The following is a 19,639-nucleotide window of genomic DNA, read 5'->3' as shown; positions in this document are numbered from 1 at the left end:
TCCATTATTCTAGTTAATACATGAAATTAGTCCAAGGCTAAGTTCAGTGGAACATGCAATAAGACATCCTTTGTAATTTTACTTGTTTTGTCAAGATGACGATAAGTTTCAATATGAAGGCAGGAAAAATGCTAGTGGCAGAGGCACGGCATTTGAGTTCTTATCGACGATCTTGATCGATAAACTTCTTGTCGCTCTTTAGGACAAGACATGCGTGGCATCCTCGGCCCCTCGTCGATAATTTAAAACTGGACAACATTCCGCGATGCTCCCTGAATTTTTATCGCCATCGGAGATAGACTCGAGAATAGAGAATGATGAACCGTGCCGAAACGGGCAACAATGCGAACAGATAAACAGATGTCCTGCGTTCCATTCGCCGATTTCCACGCCGAGAGCCGATAAATATTCGGGCAATACACGCACAATGGGCCATAAATCCAAATACCCAAATATTAAAGGAGCCCATTGACATTTGGGGCCCTTTTTGCTATTAAGAAAACAACACTCACTTTCTGATTGTGCTCTCGACATGCCACAGAAATAGATCCAACGTTTTCGGCCCGGTGCAGTGGCGTCCCCCATCGAGCTCCTCTCCCGGGTAATGGGAGGTGAACCAGGGGGCGCGCCCCTGAAGCATCAAGGTGTCATCCCCACGGAAACCGAATCGCTAACAGACGATAAATCTCATTGAGAGTGATCAGCGATGCGCGCCACAGTCACCCAAAACAAGCTGAAGGTATATTTTGATTGTTCGGGGGTATGTTTCGCGACCGACCCCGTATGTTACACCCATTATGGATATTCATGGGGCCGTAGATCAGGAAAGGGGACAACCGGCGCTATTAAGTGAGCACAATGAAAGGCCCAGTTTATTTTTTTGACATTGTCGGATTTAGTAGCTTTTTTTTGGTTTCCGGCGTTGCTTAAAAACGAATGTGTGACAAAATGTGCTACGTCGAAAAGGAAAAAAAACTGACACCTGTTGGACAAAATGCAAACATGTGAAAGCAAACAATTTTAACATTAACTTTGACGCAAAGCGCGATGCGATTTGCGTGTCGTCGAGGCGTTCTCATCGGATTCAGAACTTCCATCAAACCGAAAAACGTCATCGAGATGGTCTTCGTATGAATAATGAATTCGAATCGAAAAACGCATCTCCTCGTGAGTGCATGACGCAACCCGCGCGAACGGAAATTGCACCCGCGAGTCCGAAAAAAACAATTGTAACGAAGGATGAATCTTCACGCTATAAAAAACCGCTGAAAAATCCGGAATTGCATAAGCGGCCCGTGGAGATGCCGATCTCGAAAGGAAACGGATCAAGGCTGAAGCATGGACGGTTCGGATGCGCCGCTTACGTTACCCGGGAAGCGGCTTCATTGTTCCGTCTGTCACGCTCGGTGCACATCGGTGCAATTCTCCTCGATTCATTTATCTAATGGTTTTTAGATTCGGGAGGGAGCATGGCTAAAAATCTGCGAAAACGCGGAATTTCTCATCAGGAAAACAATCTCCTTTTTAGCATCGCGTGTTGGGCGCATTCAGGGGACAGCAGCGCTGCAGCTAAGTTTACGTACGTATATATGGAGGGTCTGCTCCGTTGACGCAAACGCAAGCACATTTGCTACCTTTTGCCTCTTCTTCAGTAGATTTTCTAACTCGGAACAATCCGAAATTGAGCCACTCCGAGAAGTTTCGCTGTGTCTAGAGGGATTCGTTGGCTAATCTGTCAGGCGCGTAAATGGGCGGTAAAAATGATCTAAGGGGCCTCGACTGTTGAGGCAGCTCGTAGCCTCGCCATTAATAAAGCCACCTCTAATTGAAGATATAATTCAGGCATAATTCGAGCCATTCGTATCCCGTGGTACGAAAGAAAGCCACGCATGGCGTGCGACAAATAGGCGGCGGTCCCGCGCTAATCTCCCGCATAAATATTGTCGCATTATTCGCGCGACAAATCGCGCCACTTGTCAAATCGCGACTGCCGCATTATTTACTCGCTTTAAGGACTTTATTAAATAATCCCGTGGTGGCCTTTCACAACTACCATGTGCAACGAAAAAAACCCAGAATGGGTTTCTGGGACGTCTGAGAGCTAATGCGCTCCCCGGGGTCATTAATAATCTTTAGCGATCCCATTCAGGACGGTTTCGGAGTGTCGTTGATTCATTTCGCCAGTCAAAGAAGTCGAAATTTCCTACCCGGGAATAAAAAGACGCACCATTAGGACCTATCTGTAAAGTCGACCGCAGCACGATTAATCATCGAGGTTGGTTCGTTGCATATCATCCTATTTAACGAGCGGACGTCTCTGGGTCGAAGATTCACACATCGGGCCTCGTCAAGAATGCAGACGCGTTTTGTTTCGCCAAAGGTCGGACATACCCCGAACCCTTCAACAACACTGAAGAGTTAATTGGAATTTGTCAGAATCTCTTTACAAGACGACAAGTCTCTATAAGAAAATCACTGGAGAAATCCTATCAATTTTTATCAATAGTCTTTTATCGGATTTCCTAACCTAAAAATGATATTATGCGTTGTCTAGTGGACAAAACGCAAAGAAAGGAAATGTCATTTCTTATGAGGTTATACTTCGTTACTCATTTTTCTCCGCTTGCTCATATTCTTTTTTTGCTTCATATGCAGACCCTTCGTAAACGTTAACATCCTCAGTAACATATGCACAAGGCAAGTAAAGATGGCCGATTTAAGTGACACGAATAAAACAAAAGAATTATTTGACACTGCCAAACGTCAAAGTGTTTTTACAAGGTTGACATTTCACAGTTGACAGCTATCTATCATGTTGGACACGTAATGTGATAAATGTACAAGATCTGTTTCAACAGAGAGGTAAAACGGAGACGCAGTGACTTCTATTTTTAGGAGGTACTGGAAGCGCGATGTCTGTCCATAGTATCATCATGCCATGGCGGCTATTTCTAATTAATAAATTTATAAAATGGAATTTAAGAATGTTTGTCTTACCGAACTCGACCCTCGCACGTCACTGCTTTTCGGAAATGGATCTTATCCCTATTTTCGGTGAAAGTCAGTCTTCAAGTCAGATTTTATCCATTCTTATTCTAAAAAAAGAAGTCGTCGTCGACTTTTCAAAAATTTAGGCCGAAGCCATGGCACATTTGGCTCATTTCAGTGACCACAACAGGCCTTTTTGAAGAAACGACCGCGCTAATGTCCTTCCTAATTGTACAATATAACACTAACGAGTCAATATAACTGGCGATAAATATCTTCAAAGAAGATAAGCTACCGTTAATAAACGACTCGGTCTAGATGCATCACCGGTGAAGAATGGAGGCCGTGATTATTATAAATGTTGCTCGCATTGTTGACCGAGGGAAAAAATGAAATGGCGTGGGCAGTAATTAGTCTATGGAATTCGCAAAGAGGAGAATTAAACATCGAACAGTAAATGAAGTTCCCGCAAAGGGCAAACAAAAAACGGACCCTTCACTGACTTTTACGGTTAATCCTCTTTGTGTCTTACTTCTACCCCAGCTCATGAGGCATGAAGACGTCTCATTTCGCACCTTCAAAGAAGGGTTGCCTCAAGGGGCCCAGGACGGGACTAAAGCTTAGGCTAAAGTCCTAGTATCCTATGGAATCAAGTGCAACGAATACGGTCCTGGTGCGATGCTCATAACGTATTCATGCCGTAGCCCTATCCATCTAAAACTGGGGTACGTGTTTATGTTGGGTCTTATTGTGCGAGGTGTCAAAAGTGAGTTAATTATGTCCCGGGCCGAACAAGAGAAACAACGCTCTTTGCACGCAACGAAACCATAACAATAATTGCTCCATTTCAATCCCTAGGGAGACAATGGGAACTGTTGACGTGCGAGGGCTGGGTCTGGTATGTGTACGTGAACGAGTCTTACGGAATGAATATGTAAATGATGTTTGTGTTACGAATATGGCACAAGGCTGCTCGAAGAATCAGATTACTTTTGTTGTACCATAGAAAAACGGATGATTCTTTATCGGAACGAAGGTTAGATACAGTGTGTGGAGAGACGCTGGGCTGCAGTTTTCGGGACTCTAAAAGCCCCCGAAAATGACTCGAAATACCAATTGCGAAGCATGTGGGTCTCCGCGTCCTCCGGACCTAGTGCAACGCGATTTTTCCTGTCCCAAAGGTAAACGAGCCGCTAGTTTGGGCCTCGGTGTAAACGCAAACGGTCGTGAAGGTATTGTTTATTGTGGGGGCTCCGATAAACATCTGTAACCTTTCAATTAGCGATTTTTTGCACGATTCCATATTGCGAGCCGCTTAATTGGTTCGTGCACGAGGTACAAGTGTAATCTACTACCTGGCAGATATCATCGTTCCTATTCAAAAGGGGAAAATTGTTTATTGAATGTTGAGATAGTTAATAATGGTTATCGACGTCGATCAGGCACTGCCAAGGATGCGACTTTTGTACGTCAGATTCAAGAAAAAGCTACGAATAATCAAAACCCAATTAACAGTTTTGACAGACGTACAGTACATACGCCCACGATATTCGACGACCTTGTCACGGCGAGAATTCCATTCCGCAATTAAAAATTTCTCGATTTGTTGTTAATAATAAGGCGAGCCATTGTCAGCGAGTTAATTGTTGACAAATGTTCAAGAAGCGTGCTTCTATAGGCAAAAAAGGATAATAATGTTGGTTTTTGCCGGTTTACGCTTGAATCCTCAACTATTCCCAGCGGCCGCTTTTTTAACAATTCCTTCTAATATTCTCAATGCAACGGCGAATGTTCACGTCAAAGTTGCTTATCCGATGAAAGTCGTTCAGCACCTTCATATAACTGCAGTAAATTTGCATTTCGATTACGAAATTTCAAAGACATTTATATATAATAATAATCGAGTTGCTCAAGATTTTAGAAAATTAATCAGATTAACTCGGATTTCATCCAACATTTACGCTTATAAATTCTTGTAAAGGTCAGTCTGAGTTTCCTTAATAGTTCCATACATTAATGAATAATTTTATATGTGTTAAAGAGTCATGTCAACACGGACTTGACGGAAAAGATTTTTATTACATTTATTGTATCTGACAACAAAGTTAATAAAATGGGTTTGAAGGAAAAATATTGTATCTGTAGTGCATATTGTTCCCTGTAAGCATTGAAACTTTCAACGCTTAAAGCGATTTCCATTATGTAGACTCTTTGCAATGATGATCTAAACGCAACTAACTTTTTTATTATTTAATGTAGAAATTTCACTTTAAGCGTAATCTTAATGAAGCTTAATCCTATATTAGAAACACATCTTCCCAGTAAACCATTAAAGCTGTATATTCCTTAGTGGCGACGCAGTGTCTCCTAAAGGCTCATTTTTCTTAAATTTTGGAGTTTTTTCAGCTTCAGCGAAACATTAACGAGTAATTTTATCGTTGAAAATTGATATAATTAATTAAAAAAACTTGCGGCAATATGGCTGTCGCACATGCGCATTTTGAGAATTTTCGGATTTAGTATCTCTCCCTTTGGATACATCCTCTTTCACCACTGCAATTACTTCACGAATTATTGGCAAGTCAAAAAACCTTTTCTCTTGTGGCTACTCTGGGGCTTCGTATGTTACCAGTCACAATTGCCTAATAGCGACCTCGTCAAAGACCGTTTTAGTAGGTAACACCTCGTCGGTTTCTAAACGGCGATTGGGAAAAATTCCTTTCTTCTCGGATCTCTTCTTCTGCTTCTTCGGCAATCAATCAAACAGTTGTTGGTTGCTCCAAATCTGAGCTTTTTCTATTCGGGCGTTGCGACGATTAATCATCGGCCCGTTAACTGGTTCAAACTTTGCCTATAAACAGATGGCTGACAAGTTTATTAACCGGGAATTTTCGAACCTCATTATCTCATCGGGGCAAAATCGATACCATTATTTGCATTCCCCGTCATTAGTTAGTGTCACTATTAAGAGCCACTTTGGCCCTTCGGGGACCCTTCCGGGGGATAAAATGTGGGAAAATAATTGACAAAAACACGAGTTCATATACGAACCAAAGTGGTACAATATGTCAACGTCATCGCGATATTGAATAAATGGTCTCCGGAGTTACCTGATACTTGAGGAACAAAACAAACAAAATGCAAATAGACGCTAACGGTACACTCGAGATGAGATGAGTGTCTTTGCAACGTATTGTACCTAACCCATAGACTACCATGCGGCGTAATGGGCATAAATATTATATATACGAGGTGTGTCGAAGAGCGGGGCTTTCGGGGCCCACCTGTCCGATTTTATCTGTGCCGTAAGTCACGACGATGATTTCTACAAATTATCGGCTATCGAGGGCAGCGATCTTTCTCAAAAATCCGAATCTGTAACATAAAAGTCACCGGAACGGTGAAATATCGCCCTCCTTCGAGGCGCTGCCATTGTTTCGCGCGACCGGTGGGTGTGAGAACTGGTCGACGAAGAACTTCGATGGCTTTTGACGTTTGATGTTCTCGATAATAATGGGCCGAGGGACTCGAAGAAAGAGAGAATTTCTAACGAGGTCCAGGTGCCTTTCGAGTGTGTGTGCTTCGGAGCTAATTGTGAATAAACAGGAAAAAATGGAAACACGCTATACGGCTAACGAGCGTTTAAGTGGTCTCACGCGCCGCTGATTTTTCTCATTCGACACAATAAAACCGCGCAAGGAAACGAGTCAAGGTTAGGCACGTCCTAAATCTAGAAAAATGTCCTTTGCATGTGCTGCTGACCATAACAAATATGTGAAGTTTCCCATACCTGCTTCAGATTTAAGCGATTTTCATGCTTTTTAAACTGAGGGAAATACATTTATTCGATATAGGGCTCATTACGTCTGCCAGGATTTCCAAAAATATTAAATTAATAAAAAAATCGCACGGCCTTAAATCAGGTTTGTGACAATCTTGCTTCAATCATGTTAGATTTTCAGATATTGTTTAATTTTTTCAATTTGGCTTCTCAACAGTTCCGAAAGGTTCAGTCTGTTTTGTCTTGAATTTTGAAAAAAAATCTTTCGGGTTTTCATAACTTTTCCCAATGTTTCAGTACCAGATAGGTGGCTCCCATTGTTATACTTCGAGCAAGAAAATCGTTTACTCAAAACTCAACGATTACCCAGATACTATTCAATAATCTCTGCCTTCAAGTAACAGTCACACGTACTTAAATTTGGTTTGCAAGCAGTCTGACACTTTTTGCTGAAATGCGACCCCCCGAAAACAGATTTCTACGTAAATTTTTCAGACTGCTTAAGTCGCTTTAAAACCATTTTGTTCTCATCATCCGAGTCGGGCCAAAAGGATTACAAAGTGAGGTTTCGGTAGTCGATCAGATAAGCCCATAATCGCCTTTGCATCGTCGACTGCCACATCTAATCTATTCTAATTCAGGTAATGATAATACCCGATATTTGGACAATACACGCTTATCTAAAGCCCCACCCACGGATTATTGTATGTATTTTGTCCGGTGTTAACATTACATCGCGCCTCTGCACATTTGAATAATCAGATCAATGTCTCTCGTCGGATTAAGGCCGCACTTTGAATGATGATGGCATTCTTTCGGTGGCCGTATGGGTTTACACGCGCATACACAACGCGTATTAATAGATTAATTACTCAAGGAGCATCCTTTTACTTTTCAAAGAAAATTAATATTCCTTTTAAGCGAGGATTCGCTTTTTCTTGTTCTCAAGCAAGGCCGCGGCCGAGCGGTAATACGTATTTAATAACGATACCAACAAAGGAGGAAAAATGGCAGAAGTGTGCGCTGAATATGTAGATATTCGGCGTGGCGCAATCACGCCCCATAAAGTTGACCATCGTGTAACATAGATCTGGTTACAAAACGCGCGTTTTGTATTCGGGGCCTTAAATCGGCGATCGGTATCGGGAAAAATGGGAAAACACGACGAGGCTGAATTAATTCCGTTTTAGCGAAATCTTGACCTTACCAACCGCTACTCATATATCATGTATACAAGAGCAAAAATCCGCTTTTATATATTCCACAATTACGGAATCGAACCAGGATACGAGCGGGGTTTAACCGCAGATAAACCATTTCATCGCCGCACTAATTGCTTAATAAATGACACGTTACATAAGGACTAAACATACGAAGAATGGATCTTAAAACATCCTGCTACAGTTTTTTCTCCCATTAACCAAACACGATTATTTATTAACCGAGCGCTGCTATTCTTAGTACAGTCGGACGATGATGATTTCAACAACCTTGAAGATTCTCCACAATTAGTTTGCATTCTAATATGTAGGTCTTATTAATGAATATTATGTGCAAAATTTTATTTATTTGCCATGACGTAAGGATGATCTATCTCCGCAAACGTTCTGTTACACCGACATACAAAGTGGTTTCGGAATATACTGGTTTTCAAAGGTAAGTAATATACGCAACGCATTGTTGCACGTTTAAAATCGGCAATTTGCGAGCAAACTGGATTGATTCAAACAAATAACTGATTGGAGAGGTTTCCTTGAAATATTATACTTTAGATCTTAAGAGATTTGATGGGCATTGCCTTGACGTTAATTAGGTTCTGTCGAAATGGCCGAAAGATCCTCCTAAAATCCCAATAATTATGTGCTTGATGATGGCACATAATGGACCATTTACAGTGATCAGTTAACAATTAATTCTACCTTCCTACGTGAATTTACATAAGAAGCAACATCAGGCATTCCCGTATGTACCCCACTCCTCGCCTTTTACTACCGGCCATGTTTTAAAAGTGTTAAATTTTTCGGGCTATCCCGGCCCGTGCAGGTCTCGATATTCTAAGTATAAATGTCACTATTCGTGACCTCCATTTTTCCCATAAAAACCTCGTTTCCTGACAAAGTGGTGAACGGGCCCGTTACTACTGATTGGCGAAAGCGCCACCATCGAATGAGGCCCATTCAGAATCGTCGTATTTGCACGTCCTAAACACGCGAATGCGAAAACGAGATGACAACGTCCCTTTTACGTTCAACGTTTGTTTTTATCATTAAAAGCGAGGCCAATCTTTGACGATGTCAGGCACACCATCGTTCAATCTGAATTTTTAACTTTCTTCAGCAAATTATTAAAGTTTATAGCGCTTTTGCTGTAAACATCATCATCAGTTGCCTTTCCAATGTGGCGGCGTTGCTGGTCCCAACTTAGAAACAATGAGTCTAAGTCGCTGTAAGAGTGTTGTAAGATTTCCTCTCTTGCACTTTTTACTCCCTGGTCTACGTAATCTGAAACTATAAGAAAAGATGTATTAGAAACCCAATATACTTTAAAATAATCGGTCGGTACGCCACTGATAGCTGTAGAACGTGTTAATTCATCTCGTGCATCCGTCAACCGACAAAACATAATGCGTCCCAGACGACGTCCGACGGCGTAGATCGTACGTTCTTGTGAATAATCGGACTGCTGGTTGGATGACGGATGCACAAGATTGAGACTAAAGGGTTTTTCAGAGAAATTGCGAATTTTACCCGTCGACTATATATATGGATCGTAGATATGATTGTCCGCAGACCAATTTGCACCTGTGAAGCTTCTACTACTTATAATTGGAATATACACATTTTTACCTTAATCACGTCAAACTTGATGCCTTCTTTTATACAAAACGTGGTATATGAGCCCACCAGTTGACAGGTCTATATGTGCATGATCTTTGATTTCAACAGTTTCGATGACCCGCACACGACGCTTCTGCCAGGTTTCTTTCCCCGTATCTCGAACCTTATTTCAAAATTTTTTTGCGGCGTCCACACGATCGCTTCCACGAAGGACGCGTATATATGGCCCTTGTCGCTGGTTCTGCGAAGTTTCTTCCTAGAACGTCACCGGTTGATCTCTTCACGCCTCTGGCGTGGAACCTCCAAGAAGTGGCGAAAGAAACGCGACACCCGTCGATAGCGCCTCTAAGTAACCGGATAGGGGAAAATCCACGGGCACTAAATCTGACCGGAGTGATGGCTATCGCGGATATTATTGAAGATCGATCCGTATCGGGGCTAATCGGACCCTTATTAACTCACAGATCCGCGGAGTAGATATAAACGTTCACAAACCGTGTGAAATATGCGGCCGCTTTGATTTATTTTCCGCCTTGTCACCTCAGTCCGGTCCTGCTGCCACGCAATTACCGCGTGAATAGGGGACAAAGCCGAGGCAACGAAAGCATTATTAGAAGAAAAGAAGAGCTCTAATGATGCAATTTGGACACGAAAACCGTAAATTAATTCTTGATCATTTATATTTAATATTCTTGTCTAATTAGGAGGCTTATTACATTGGTTGCCTACATTAGGTCCAGGGTTGAAGTGAGACATTTAAATACCATTCCAGGAAGCGATACACACAATGCTCCATTAATAAACATTTGGATCAACTCAGAAGTAATACATATTAATGTCCCTTGAGCTCGAGACTCGAGAGAATGAGTTACACTGGCGAAGACAATGTTCTTCATCTTGCAGTGTTAAGTCCGATTATAAGCTTCAGTCCTTGAGTATATTTCGATCTAAATTATTCTAGAAAAAATGTTACAATTAAAGCCAACGGCTGCGTTTCCACATGCGGAGCCCCGAACAATGGTACAATATACGCCTCCTAAAGAATTCCCGTGGGTTTGAATACGCGGTAGCGTTCGGTAACATTACGCGACACCTTTGTGGACACGGTCGACGACGATCATTTGCATCGAATTTTGATGGGTGACAAATCGGTTTTCGACCGCGAGACAAGCGGTAATTATCTCGCGAACGGGCAGAGAAAGAGAGAAATTCCTGTGGCCTGCCACTCGGGAGAAATATGATCCCAATGATTGACAGCTCCCTATTTATTATACGATATTTGGTAACGGACCTCGGGCATAGTCAAATTATAACAGAGAACGGACACGTGCTTTTGACGTCCTTATTATAGGTTTAGCGTAGCCGTGTATGGTCCTCTCTATTGATAGGTAAGAATAAAACAGGGGCGGCATGTGAGATTCAAAGTAGCAGCGGAAGTGGTAAGGCAACCTGAAATACTCTTCATCGGGCACTCATGGGACTCAGTCTCAAAAAATTGCAAATTTTCTAAAATCGAACATAGCAGAGACTAGTTAGCGTCGCTCTGTTTTCATGTACCTGCGGGAATCAAAGTGAAATCAAAATTCAAAATGGCCACTGGGAGTAACTGTCATAATCAGTGTCCACAGTTACTCATCAGTCATGCTTTGGCAATGTGGTTCGCATTTGACAGTTCGCGTGAAAACCTAGTTATAGGCATTGTTCACGCGTGATTTTGTCAAATTTGAGTGACAAACAAACGTTTCGGAAACAAGTGAGCATCACTGTGTTGTCATTTATGTATGGAAACGCTCTTAAAAAGATAATTATTCAAAATGGCCGCTGAAGGCAATGCCACTGCCACAATCAATATTTTATGGTTCACTCTTAGGAAATATATAATTTGTATGTCCTTGAACTACGCACCTAAATCTTCATCATTCACAATTTGGTAACGTGATTGACACACGTGCGAGTTACGTTGCCAAATCAGTTCGCGGTAAGATACATATGGCACCATAATGAATTGAAGAAATTTGTCCTAGTGTACCTCTGTTTTTCCGTATCAAACACTTTTTTAGGAAGGACCATAGGCTTAGGAAAGTTATTTTGAACAGTGAAAAATTCATTGAAATTGTAGTTTTTCGCTGTTATTTAAAAGTTATGGAGAACTTTCTTAGAACTGGTACACCAGCATCAGTTTGCCAGTCCTTTTGTTGATTCGAATAATCGTTGTTTGGCCATTATCAGCGAGTGTCTATCGTAATGCTGAAAGTCTTAGAAATTTCCGTAACTGTTGTATATAAGATTGGGCATAATAACTCCTAATTACCAAGCTGTGGTCCGCCTCTGCTTCATGCCTTTGTTTCGACAAATTACTTAGTAAAGAAGAGTTATTCACATGAAAGGCCACAGGTGTAGGCAATTTGATTTAACCCCGAAAAGTTCCTGGAAAGTCTTTTTTGATTAAATTTTTAATAATTAAGAAAACTATAAAAGACATTCACGTGAAAGGCTATACGCGTAGAACGTTCGTATTATCCCGAAAAAATCAGGGAAATAGTCTTATTTGTCTTTTGAGTGATCTTTGGAAGATTATTCGAGGCATTATGGGCGATGGTCAGCATATCTTTTCCTTGAAGGCAAAATGTGACCATGTTGCCGCATTGTGCACACGTTCTCTCGATGCCAGGGATGTAAAGGGTTTTCGTATATGTTGGGTCATGTTGACATTCAAGTTTTTTATTAACTAACGCAGTGTTACATTGACTGCAAACACCCACGTCAACATTCAACATGAATGACCCAATTGTCTTGTCACTGTCTTACATACGACATCACTCTCGATCTTTAAAATGTCACCTTTACCTTTCACAGGAAAAAACTTGGCAGTATGTGAAGCCTAACGTCGACAGTTTATATTAAGACAATTAAATTACGAGACAGGTTGCCTCACATCATATACGCGGGGCCCCCCAAAGACAATGGCTGGAACCAGGTTGAAAAGTGGAGAACAAAAGCCGCGTTCTCTCAATGTCACGTTTGGTGACGCAACCGGTGACATTATCACTGCATGCGTACGCGCAGGTGGTAAAGGTCATCCGTGGCGTCTTCGGACACGTCCTCCCTTAATGGTGCCGCGTTCACCTTTGCTCCCCGTGGTTAATTCGGCGACCCTTGACAAGCGGCACGTACCACTCGCGATTCGCCGCGATCGGGTTCGAAACGTGACAAATACGGACGCGCAGATTAATACCACGTATAAAAATACCATCAAAAAATAATGCAAATAGATGTTGGGTCCGGTATCAAAATGAAGCATCGAGAATCGATAATCACCCATCGGCGCGGGTATTTAAATTTCAAAAACGGCCCCCTAGATCGTCCGATCTCGATCCGGTTGATTTTTTATTTCATACTAAAACGCGACTCATTGTGCTACGTTGTTAATAGAGGCGCACGAAAGTCATTATGCTCATTGTGAATCAGTCAAGTCCAGAAAAACGGTCAGTCATCGTCTTTTAAAATGGAGCACAAAAGGTGTTTAGAAAACCGCTCTTTGTTGAGTGGCTAAAACAAAATTTGCGATATTAAGAGAAATTTCTATTGATTTATCGACGAGGCCGAAGAGTAATTATCGGTTTTGAAGCCCGGAAGCTCCTGGAATTTCGTCTTGATATTATTTTCGTTTCGGACTAGTAAATTTCACACCGCAGCTTAGTGAAAATTAGAAATTTTGACCGATCGTGCTAATAAGGCGCATTTGTCCAGCATCTGTCGTTCTTTCTGGGCCAACGATCACCACTAAAAATACAACGCGAACTGCATCAATTACCACCTACAACTCGTCAATTACTCATTGTTATGATATTCTTCTTTTGCAAGCTGACCATGAAACGCCGCTCAGCGCGGTCTGATCGTGGTTGTTGCGCGGCCGCCTCTAATCTACCAACCTGCATCTTCCTCCATTAAATTTGCAACTCGGTTTAATTGAAAAAAATTGAAACAATATGATGATGATGATGAAGGCTTGAGAAATGATTTCGTTTCGTTATTGCATGATGGCGAGGGAGGCAGGTATTGGTGACTCACCGCACACATCCATCCGGATTGCGTTAAATTGTTCGTTTGAATGGGATTTGTCTTGGTGGCGCAATGATTGACCCATAGATCGTGTAAATGGCAATGAAGAACTCGTTGAAACAAGGCTGAATGTATGTATATACCTCAAACCCTATACCCCTTACATCCCCACGGTGGCTGGCGTTATCTATGTCTCGACACGTTTGAAGCATTGTTCATATTTTTATTCAACAACAATGAAATACAAAAAATAGCAAGAGGGCACTTGTTCTCTTGTTTCAAGATTATTATGGCCGTATATTGGACCTATGTTGCCATATTGTCAGAGTTCGAAATGTTCAAAATCATATATTGTACCGTTAACTCGCGTTGGAGGCTGGCGCCATTTAATCTCTCCCATAAATATTTGCTAATAAAAAACAGTATTATCATAGAACATACGTCCTTATGACGTCAAGATAAACACTAAGATCAATGTCACTGTCAGTGTCATATTTACATGTACAGAGCATTCAGAGTTATTGTCAGTTAAACTGTCAATTTGAAATGGCCGTTGGATACCATGCCTCTGTCAGTTCTCATTGTCTTCTTGATATTGCGTGGGATTTGACAATGGCAAATCGCCGGACTCTTGTTCAATTATTATGACGTATTACTCGCTTTTCAAATTATCCGTCAGAAGGCGGTTTCATTTTCGGCATTCCCAATTTCTATTCGCGGTGATCGTGATGGACAGGGGAGCGGCGTGTGAAGGTGCCGGAGAAAGGTGGCGACCTCCCGAGGGTGCATGCGACCCCGAGCCACCTGCCGCGCCCTATCGCTCGTCGCGATCTACCCAACGCATGCACGAATTCCTCCTCGTCTTCGCTTAATTTTAACGAAGATTTCTTCACTTCGAACTACACCTTTCAACTTCCCGCCCACGCTCTGTCTTTAACCAGAACGCGAGCTCTGAAATTAGTCTAATTTTATTATGACGCGGGGGCAGGAGGAACAATAGCCCATAAATCGTTGGCGTCGTTCTTTGCCAGTGTGCTCTACTCCGGGAGATGAATCATTTACCGAGGGTTTTCGGTTGGAGACTTATAGGAAAAAAAGCACGGTTTCGCTATATAGATTGTGCAAGGTGTTAAGAGCCATTGCGAGCGCACGATTCGAGATTCCCGATGTCCGATAGCATCGACAACTAGTCGCAGTTTAACAGGCCCTAATGGTCGTAACTTTCGCGAAACGAACGCTTTAGATAACGATTCGAGTGCGTGAGACCTCAAGTTTTTGTCCTTTACTCACGACAGGGGCAATTCACTAGTTGCCCTCCGAATCAGCACCATCAACCACTACTGGGGCCGCACAAAAAGAGCGAAACACATTAGGGACGCAACACGGTCGCCGTAAAAATGTGTGCGAAATGGAAACCCTTGAAAACAAACGAGCGCATGCCCAAAATTAATTTTCCCACGCGTGCGCAAAATTTGATGTTTCCTCAATGGTTTTTAGCACAAAAAGTGAGATTAACCGAGCTAGTGTTGCAAGGACTCTTCTGATTCTCATCGAGAACGTTGGAAACTTAAGAGTTTGATTCTCTTGACAGCCAAGCTTTAACCCAAAAAACAGAACTTAAAGGGCCCGGTACAGAGGCGCAGGGCTAATACCCAGAAAAGTGCTAAAGAAAGTTGTTACGAGGGTACTCTTCCGACAATGTTATTAATTGCCTGATTAAGACATTAGGCCGGCACCTAATGGGTGTAATTTGGTTTGGTCATTTCGATGGGTCGCTCCCCAGAATCATAAAGAGCCTTGACCATTAGCGAGATGAGGACTACTTGGAGCGCTTTCGGGCGAAAGCCCCGCCATAATGGTTCCACTCCATTTTTCCCGCCTGCGGCCCAATAATTACCGATCTGCTGTGTTTAAACGTCAGTGGTAATAATGACGTTAGGAACAAATGGACGGGAAAAAATTGTAATTTCGAGCGTTATTAATGGGGTTTTAAAGACGCGCTTGTTCTCACCATTAACGCCGCTTTGTTTATCAATTTGTGGGCGAATTGGGCAATCGCCATGGTTCTTCGGGTTCGACGCGCGTCCCTGCCAATCAACGAAAGAAAAAGAAATACTTTCACGCGAGTACATAATATTGCGCATATATTCCCATGGACATCTGACACCTATTTATCAAACGCGCTGAATCACAGGTGGTAAAATTTCCTCTGCACAAAACCCGTAACATGAGGTCATTTTTTGCGACGAGTGGGAGCACTTATTAGATCATGTCCGGGGCAGGAATTGCGGCATCGAGATATGATCGTCATATAGAAAATGCGGCGTAGGGCGACCCGACGCGGTACCACGGGTCCGGGTAATTGCATCAATTGGGAATGGTTATTGTGAGGGGTCATGGGTCGTGCGAACTGTCCCGAGAAGTGATTTGTCGCGGCTGCGATACCGCCGTGGAAGTGTCTGCCTCACCTACACTCCCGGCGATAAATAATATTCCGATTGCGAGTAGTACCGGCCCCAACACATTCCAACTGAATAGTCCCCATGAGACATCCCAAAATGAACCACTTTTTCATACGTGTCGAATCGAAGATGCGTGCGTGACAACTTTGTCAATCGGGCGCCAATTTGGCCGGGCGGAAATTACCACTTTTTATTGGGACACCCCGTACCGTTATGATTTCATAAGTGGCTCGCCCAAAAAACTGGTATTATCCACAGCACATATAAATCGTTCGGATTATAAATCGTTTTTCTCACGTTCGCAAGAAATAAATTTAACGGTAAAATAGATCAATGGGGATATTTTCGGAAAATGCTCGGCAACACTGCAAATGCAAACTGACAATCTTCCTGTCGTTCCCTCAAGATTGAATGCAATCCTAGGAAGGCCTGTCACCGGTGAGACAAATAAGCATCGCAGTGTTGCCGGTTACACCTAAAAATCCCTGATGACTCTGACTAATCAATTTTCCAATCAGTGTGCTTTCGTCCGCCTAACTAAATCTGTTAGCTTTTAACATACACGACATTTGACCCCGAAAACGGCTGATTATGCCATGTTTTTCCGTAAAACCCATTACTTGCAAAATGCCTGCATAGGATGCGCTTTGTCGAGTCATTTGAACAAACATAATGGGGCACTGTTGCTTTGTTAAAGCCCAGAGAAAAACGCTTGGGAATCGACAAATGTGCCTGGCATTCCCTTAACGTTAAATAGGGTAATAAGGTCAGTTCAATGATGAATTATGCAGGCAACAAATAACACCTTTGAGTTAAAACAGTTCGGAATACAGTGGAAGCAGAATGTTCGCTCCTAATAAAAAAGATCCGTATTATTACGACTTGAAGTTCTTGGAAAGTTTGCTTTACTGTCCAAGGAGGAACTCTGAGTTGAAAAAGTACAAAATCACTTCAGCACTAATCCGCTTTCTCACTTCTTTTCCTTGGACTGCCTGTCTAGTTTACTGCATCATATCTATCAAGGGTACTCATGCCAAACTTTAAGTTCACCCATTACAAGAGTAAGACTTCTAGATGGACTTTTCATAGACCTCAGCAATGATCTCGAGGTGTTTGTGGAGCTCACCAATTGCATGCTGGTCTGCATTTTCTACCAGATAAAATGGGAGAGATGGTTTCGGTTCTATAGGGACATATGTGACACTTCTGTATATGGATCACCACCCACCGCTTTCAGAGCTTACAAGATCGCAAGTAGATTCAGTGTGGTTTATATAACCAATTCCTGTATTGCCATCATTAGCCATTCTATCAATTCTTTGACATTCAAAAATGGTGAAAGAATTGGAAAAAATATATCCGATACTGATAATGTATGAATTTTACAGCCCTTTGCGTAAAGCTCAAAGAACAAAAAAATTGGAATAAGATATGTGGCACCATCGTGTCTATGTGGTACCCTGGAGGAGAACCTTCAACCATCCTTAAGATTATATTCAACATTTATCAAGTTTTCTCCGCGGGTATTGTTCAATTCTTCATAAATTATTTCTACATGTATCCTTGCAGCAACCTACATGCTAACAGCAACAGTATTGATCGCCATGAACTGGAAAACTGGAGCATTAATCGTAGCCAAAATTCACCATCTTAAAGCTCGATTTTTTCATGTCTTCGAGGGCAACTCCGCCCTCGAAGTGAGGCAACGCATGAGGGCTTGGATTCAGTACCATTGCGAAATAATCAGGTTCACTTCTGGTCAAATCAAAGAAAATTACTCAATGAAATGATTTCAGAATGATCGAAGAATTCAATAAGCTGACCAAGATCATGTTCGGGCAGGTGTCGTTCTTATCCGCATTGATTGTCGGTTGCAACGCAGATCAGGTATCAAATGGCAAAGTTCTTGCTGCTTTTACCCATTTTTTGGCTTATTTCGGAGCTTTATTTGCACTCTGTGAGATTGGGCAAAGGATTCAGGATGAGGTAAACAAACAGGAACATTATAACAATGTGGCAACCGATCTGAAAAGCAGTGAGAAGCAGCAATCTTTCGGTTGATTAACGAAGACAAGTGAGAGTTGCTCCGTTTTCGGGAGATAATTTATATTTAAACTGAAAATACGCATTGACACATTGAAATCGATAAATATTGAGTACTCTCCGATTTTTAGACCGTTAACATTGAAGAAGCAATATACGCCTCCGACTGGTACTCTTACCTGCGTTTTGCGAAAGATGTGCAGTTGATTTTGATTCGCTGTCAAAAACCCCTGGTAATGGAAACTACACCTTTGGGGACTTTTAGCTATGCTCTGCCTATCATTGTGAGTAGTACTTTCGAATAAGAAAAAGATGTAAAAGTTGTATTTCTAGGTCCTCAAAACCGCCTACTCGTACTTTGCACTGCTAACAAATACCACAAAATAAGCTCACACAAAATGAGTCACAGTACGTAGATGTAATCGATAGATGTATTTAAGCGCTTCAGAGAGTATTATTTAAGTCTCCGCCACTGGCGCATTGAAGAGGATTCACCTGAAGGCGCGCCCCAACACGGAAAAAAAATTCTAACAAGATAGAGTTATTACCGTATATATAGGATTGTAGGCAAACGGGCGATGGATTAGCGAGATTATGTTTCTTGTGGGATAGTGGGCATGTCGCCTTTTGGACGGCATCATTTTTTACTGGCTATGGTCGTCGCGTCGGCCCGATCTGAACTCCGTCGACCGACATACGCGGAGACGTCATAAATCCGAACAAAAGAAGACTTATGACGGAATGGATGGTCGCTCGTGGTTACGTTAAGAGAAGAGGCATTGTGCGCCGTAAAAGGGCCCTCGATCGTGAGCTACTGGGTGGTAGAGGTAATGACGCCAAATTATCGGTCATAATCTAATCGGACCAGTTCTACCGATTTGGCTGTCATTACCGTCAACGGTAAACTAGACCTAAAGTCCGGGGACGTGGGAAGGCCGCCCATCAACTGGGAGTTTATTGTCGACCGTTCCGGCCTTACAACCTCTTATTAATTAGACGATAAGTTTTAATTACCCAACATACGTTTCCCAGTAGTTGGGACATGTTTTTCGTGATCTCCCGCGTTTCCCACAGCTTCGATTTATGGACGGGACAGTTTTCGATAGACGTGTGAGAAACTTCCGGCGGCAGTTTCCGGCGTTAACTAAATCATATCGACCGCTCTTGTCTACCGCGGCGATTACGTGACGGCACTGCCCAACATACAGGCGGACACGCGGAGCATATTTATGAATATCGAACAATCGAGGAATACGCAATGGGACGAATAAGCCGAGTTTACGAGACGGCCGTACCGCGAGCCGGATCTTGTTCCCCATAAGAAATTAACTCATCCAATTAAATACCAGAGACTACGTGATAAATGTAGTCCAGGCATGCCATGGACCCAATAATGTCTTTATGGGTTATGATTATTTCTGATGGTATAATCGGGTCTGGTTATAGGTACCGCTTGCCATCTTCTT

At 42.3% G+C, this 19,639-nt stretch overlaps 1 protein-coding gene across 1 annotated transcript; it reads left to right on the top strand.

Annotated features, from left to right (window-relative positions):
* Positions 1 to 16,973: 16,973 nt before the first annotated feature.
* Positions 16,974 to 18,560, top strand: LOC136411665 (uncharacterized). Its single transcript, XM_066394320.1, has 7 exons — positions 16,974 to 17,154; positions 17,220 to 17,465; positions 17,519 to 17,653; positions 17,700 to 17,888; positions 17,938 to 18,116; positions 18,305 to 18,457; positions 18,507 to 18,560. Exons 1-7 carry the CDS (start codon positions 16,974 to 16,976, stop codon positions 18,558 to 18,560), a joined length of 1,137 nt encoding a protein of 378 aa, XP_066250417.1.
* Positions 18,561 to 19,639: the final 1,079 nt, after the last annotated feature.

Source organism: Euwallacea similis, chromosome 10 (assembly GCF_039881205.1).
Source record: "Euwallacea similis isolate ESF13 chromosome 10, ESF131.1, whole genome shotgun sequence".
Classification (NCBI taxonomy): domain Eukaryota; kingdom Metazoa; phylum Arthropoda; class Insecta; order Coleoptera; family Curculionidae; genus Euwallacea; species Euwallacea similis.
Note: the sequence above shows the minus strand (reverse complement) of the source record. Positions and strands in the feature narration are given on the sequence as shown.

Excerpts from the sequence above, each read along its gene's own strand:
- LOC136411665 (XM_066394320.1), top strand. The coding sequence starts at position 16,974 with ATGTTCGCTCCTAATAAAAAAGATCCGTATTATTACGACTTGAAGTTC. Across the intron at positions 17,155-17,219 it reads CTGCATCATATCTATCAAGG|ACCTCAGCAATGATCTCGAG; the intron begins GTACTCATGCCA and ends GACTTTTCATAG. Across the intron at positions 17,654-17,699 it reads TTATCAAGTTTTCTCCGCGG|CAACCTACATGCTAACAGCA; the intron begins GTATTGTTCAAT and ends GTATCCTTGCAG.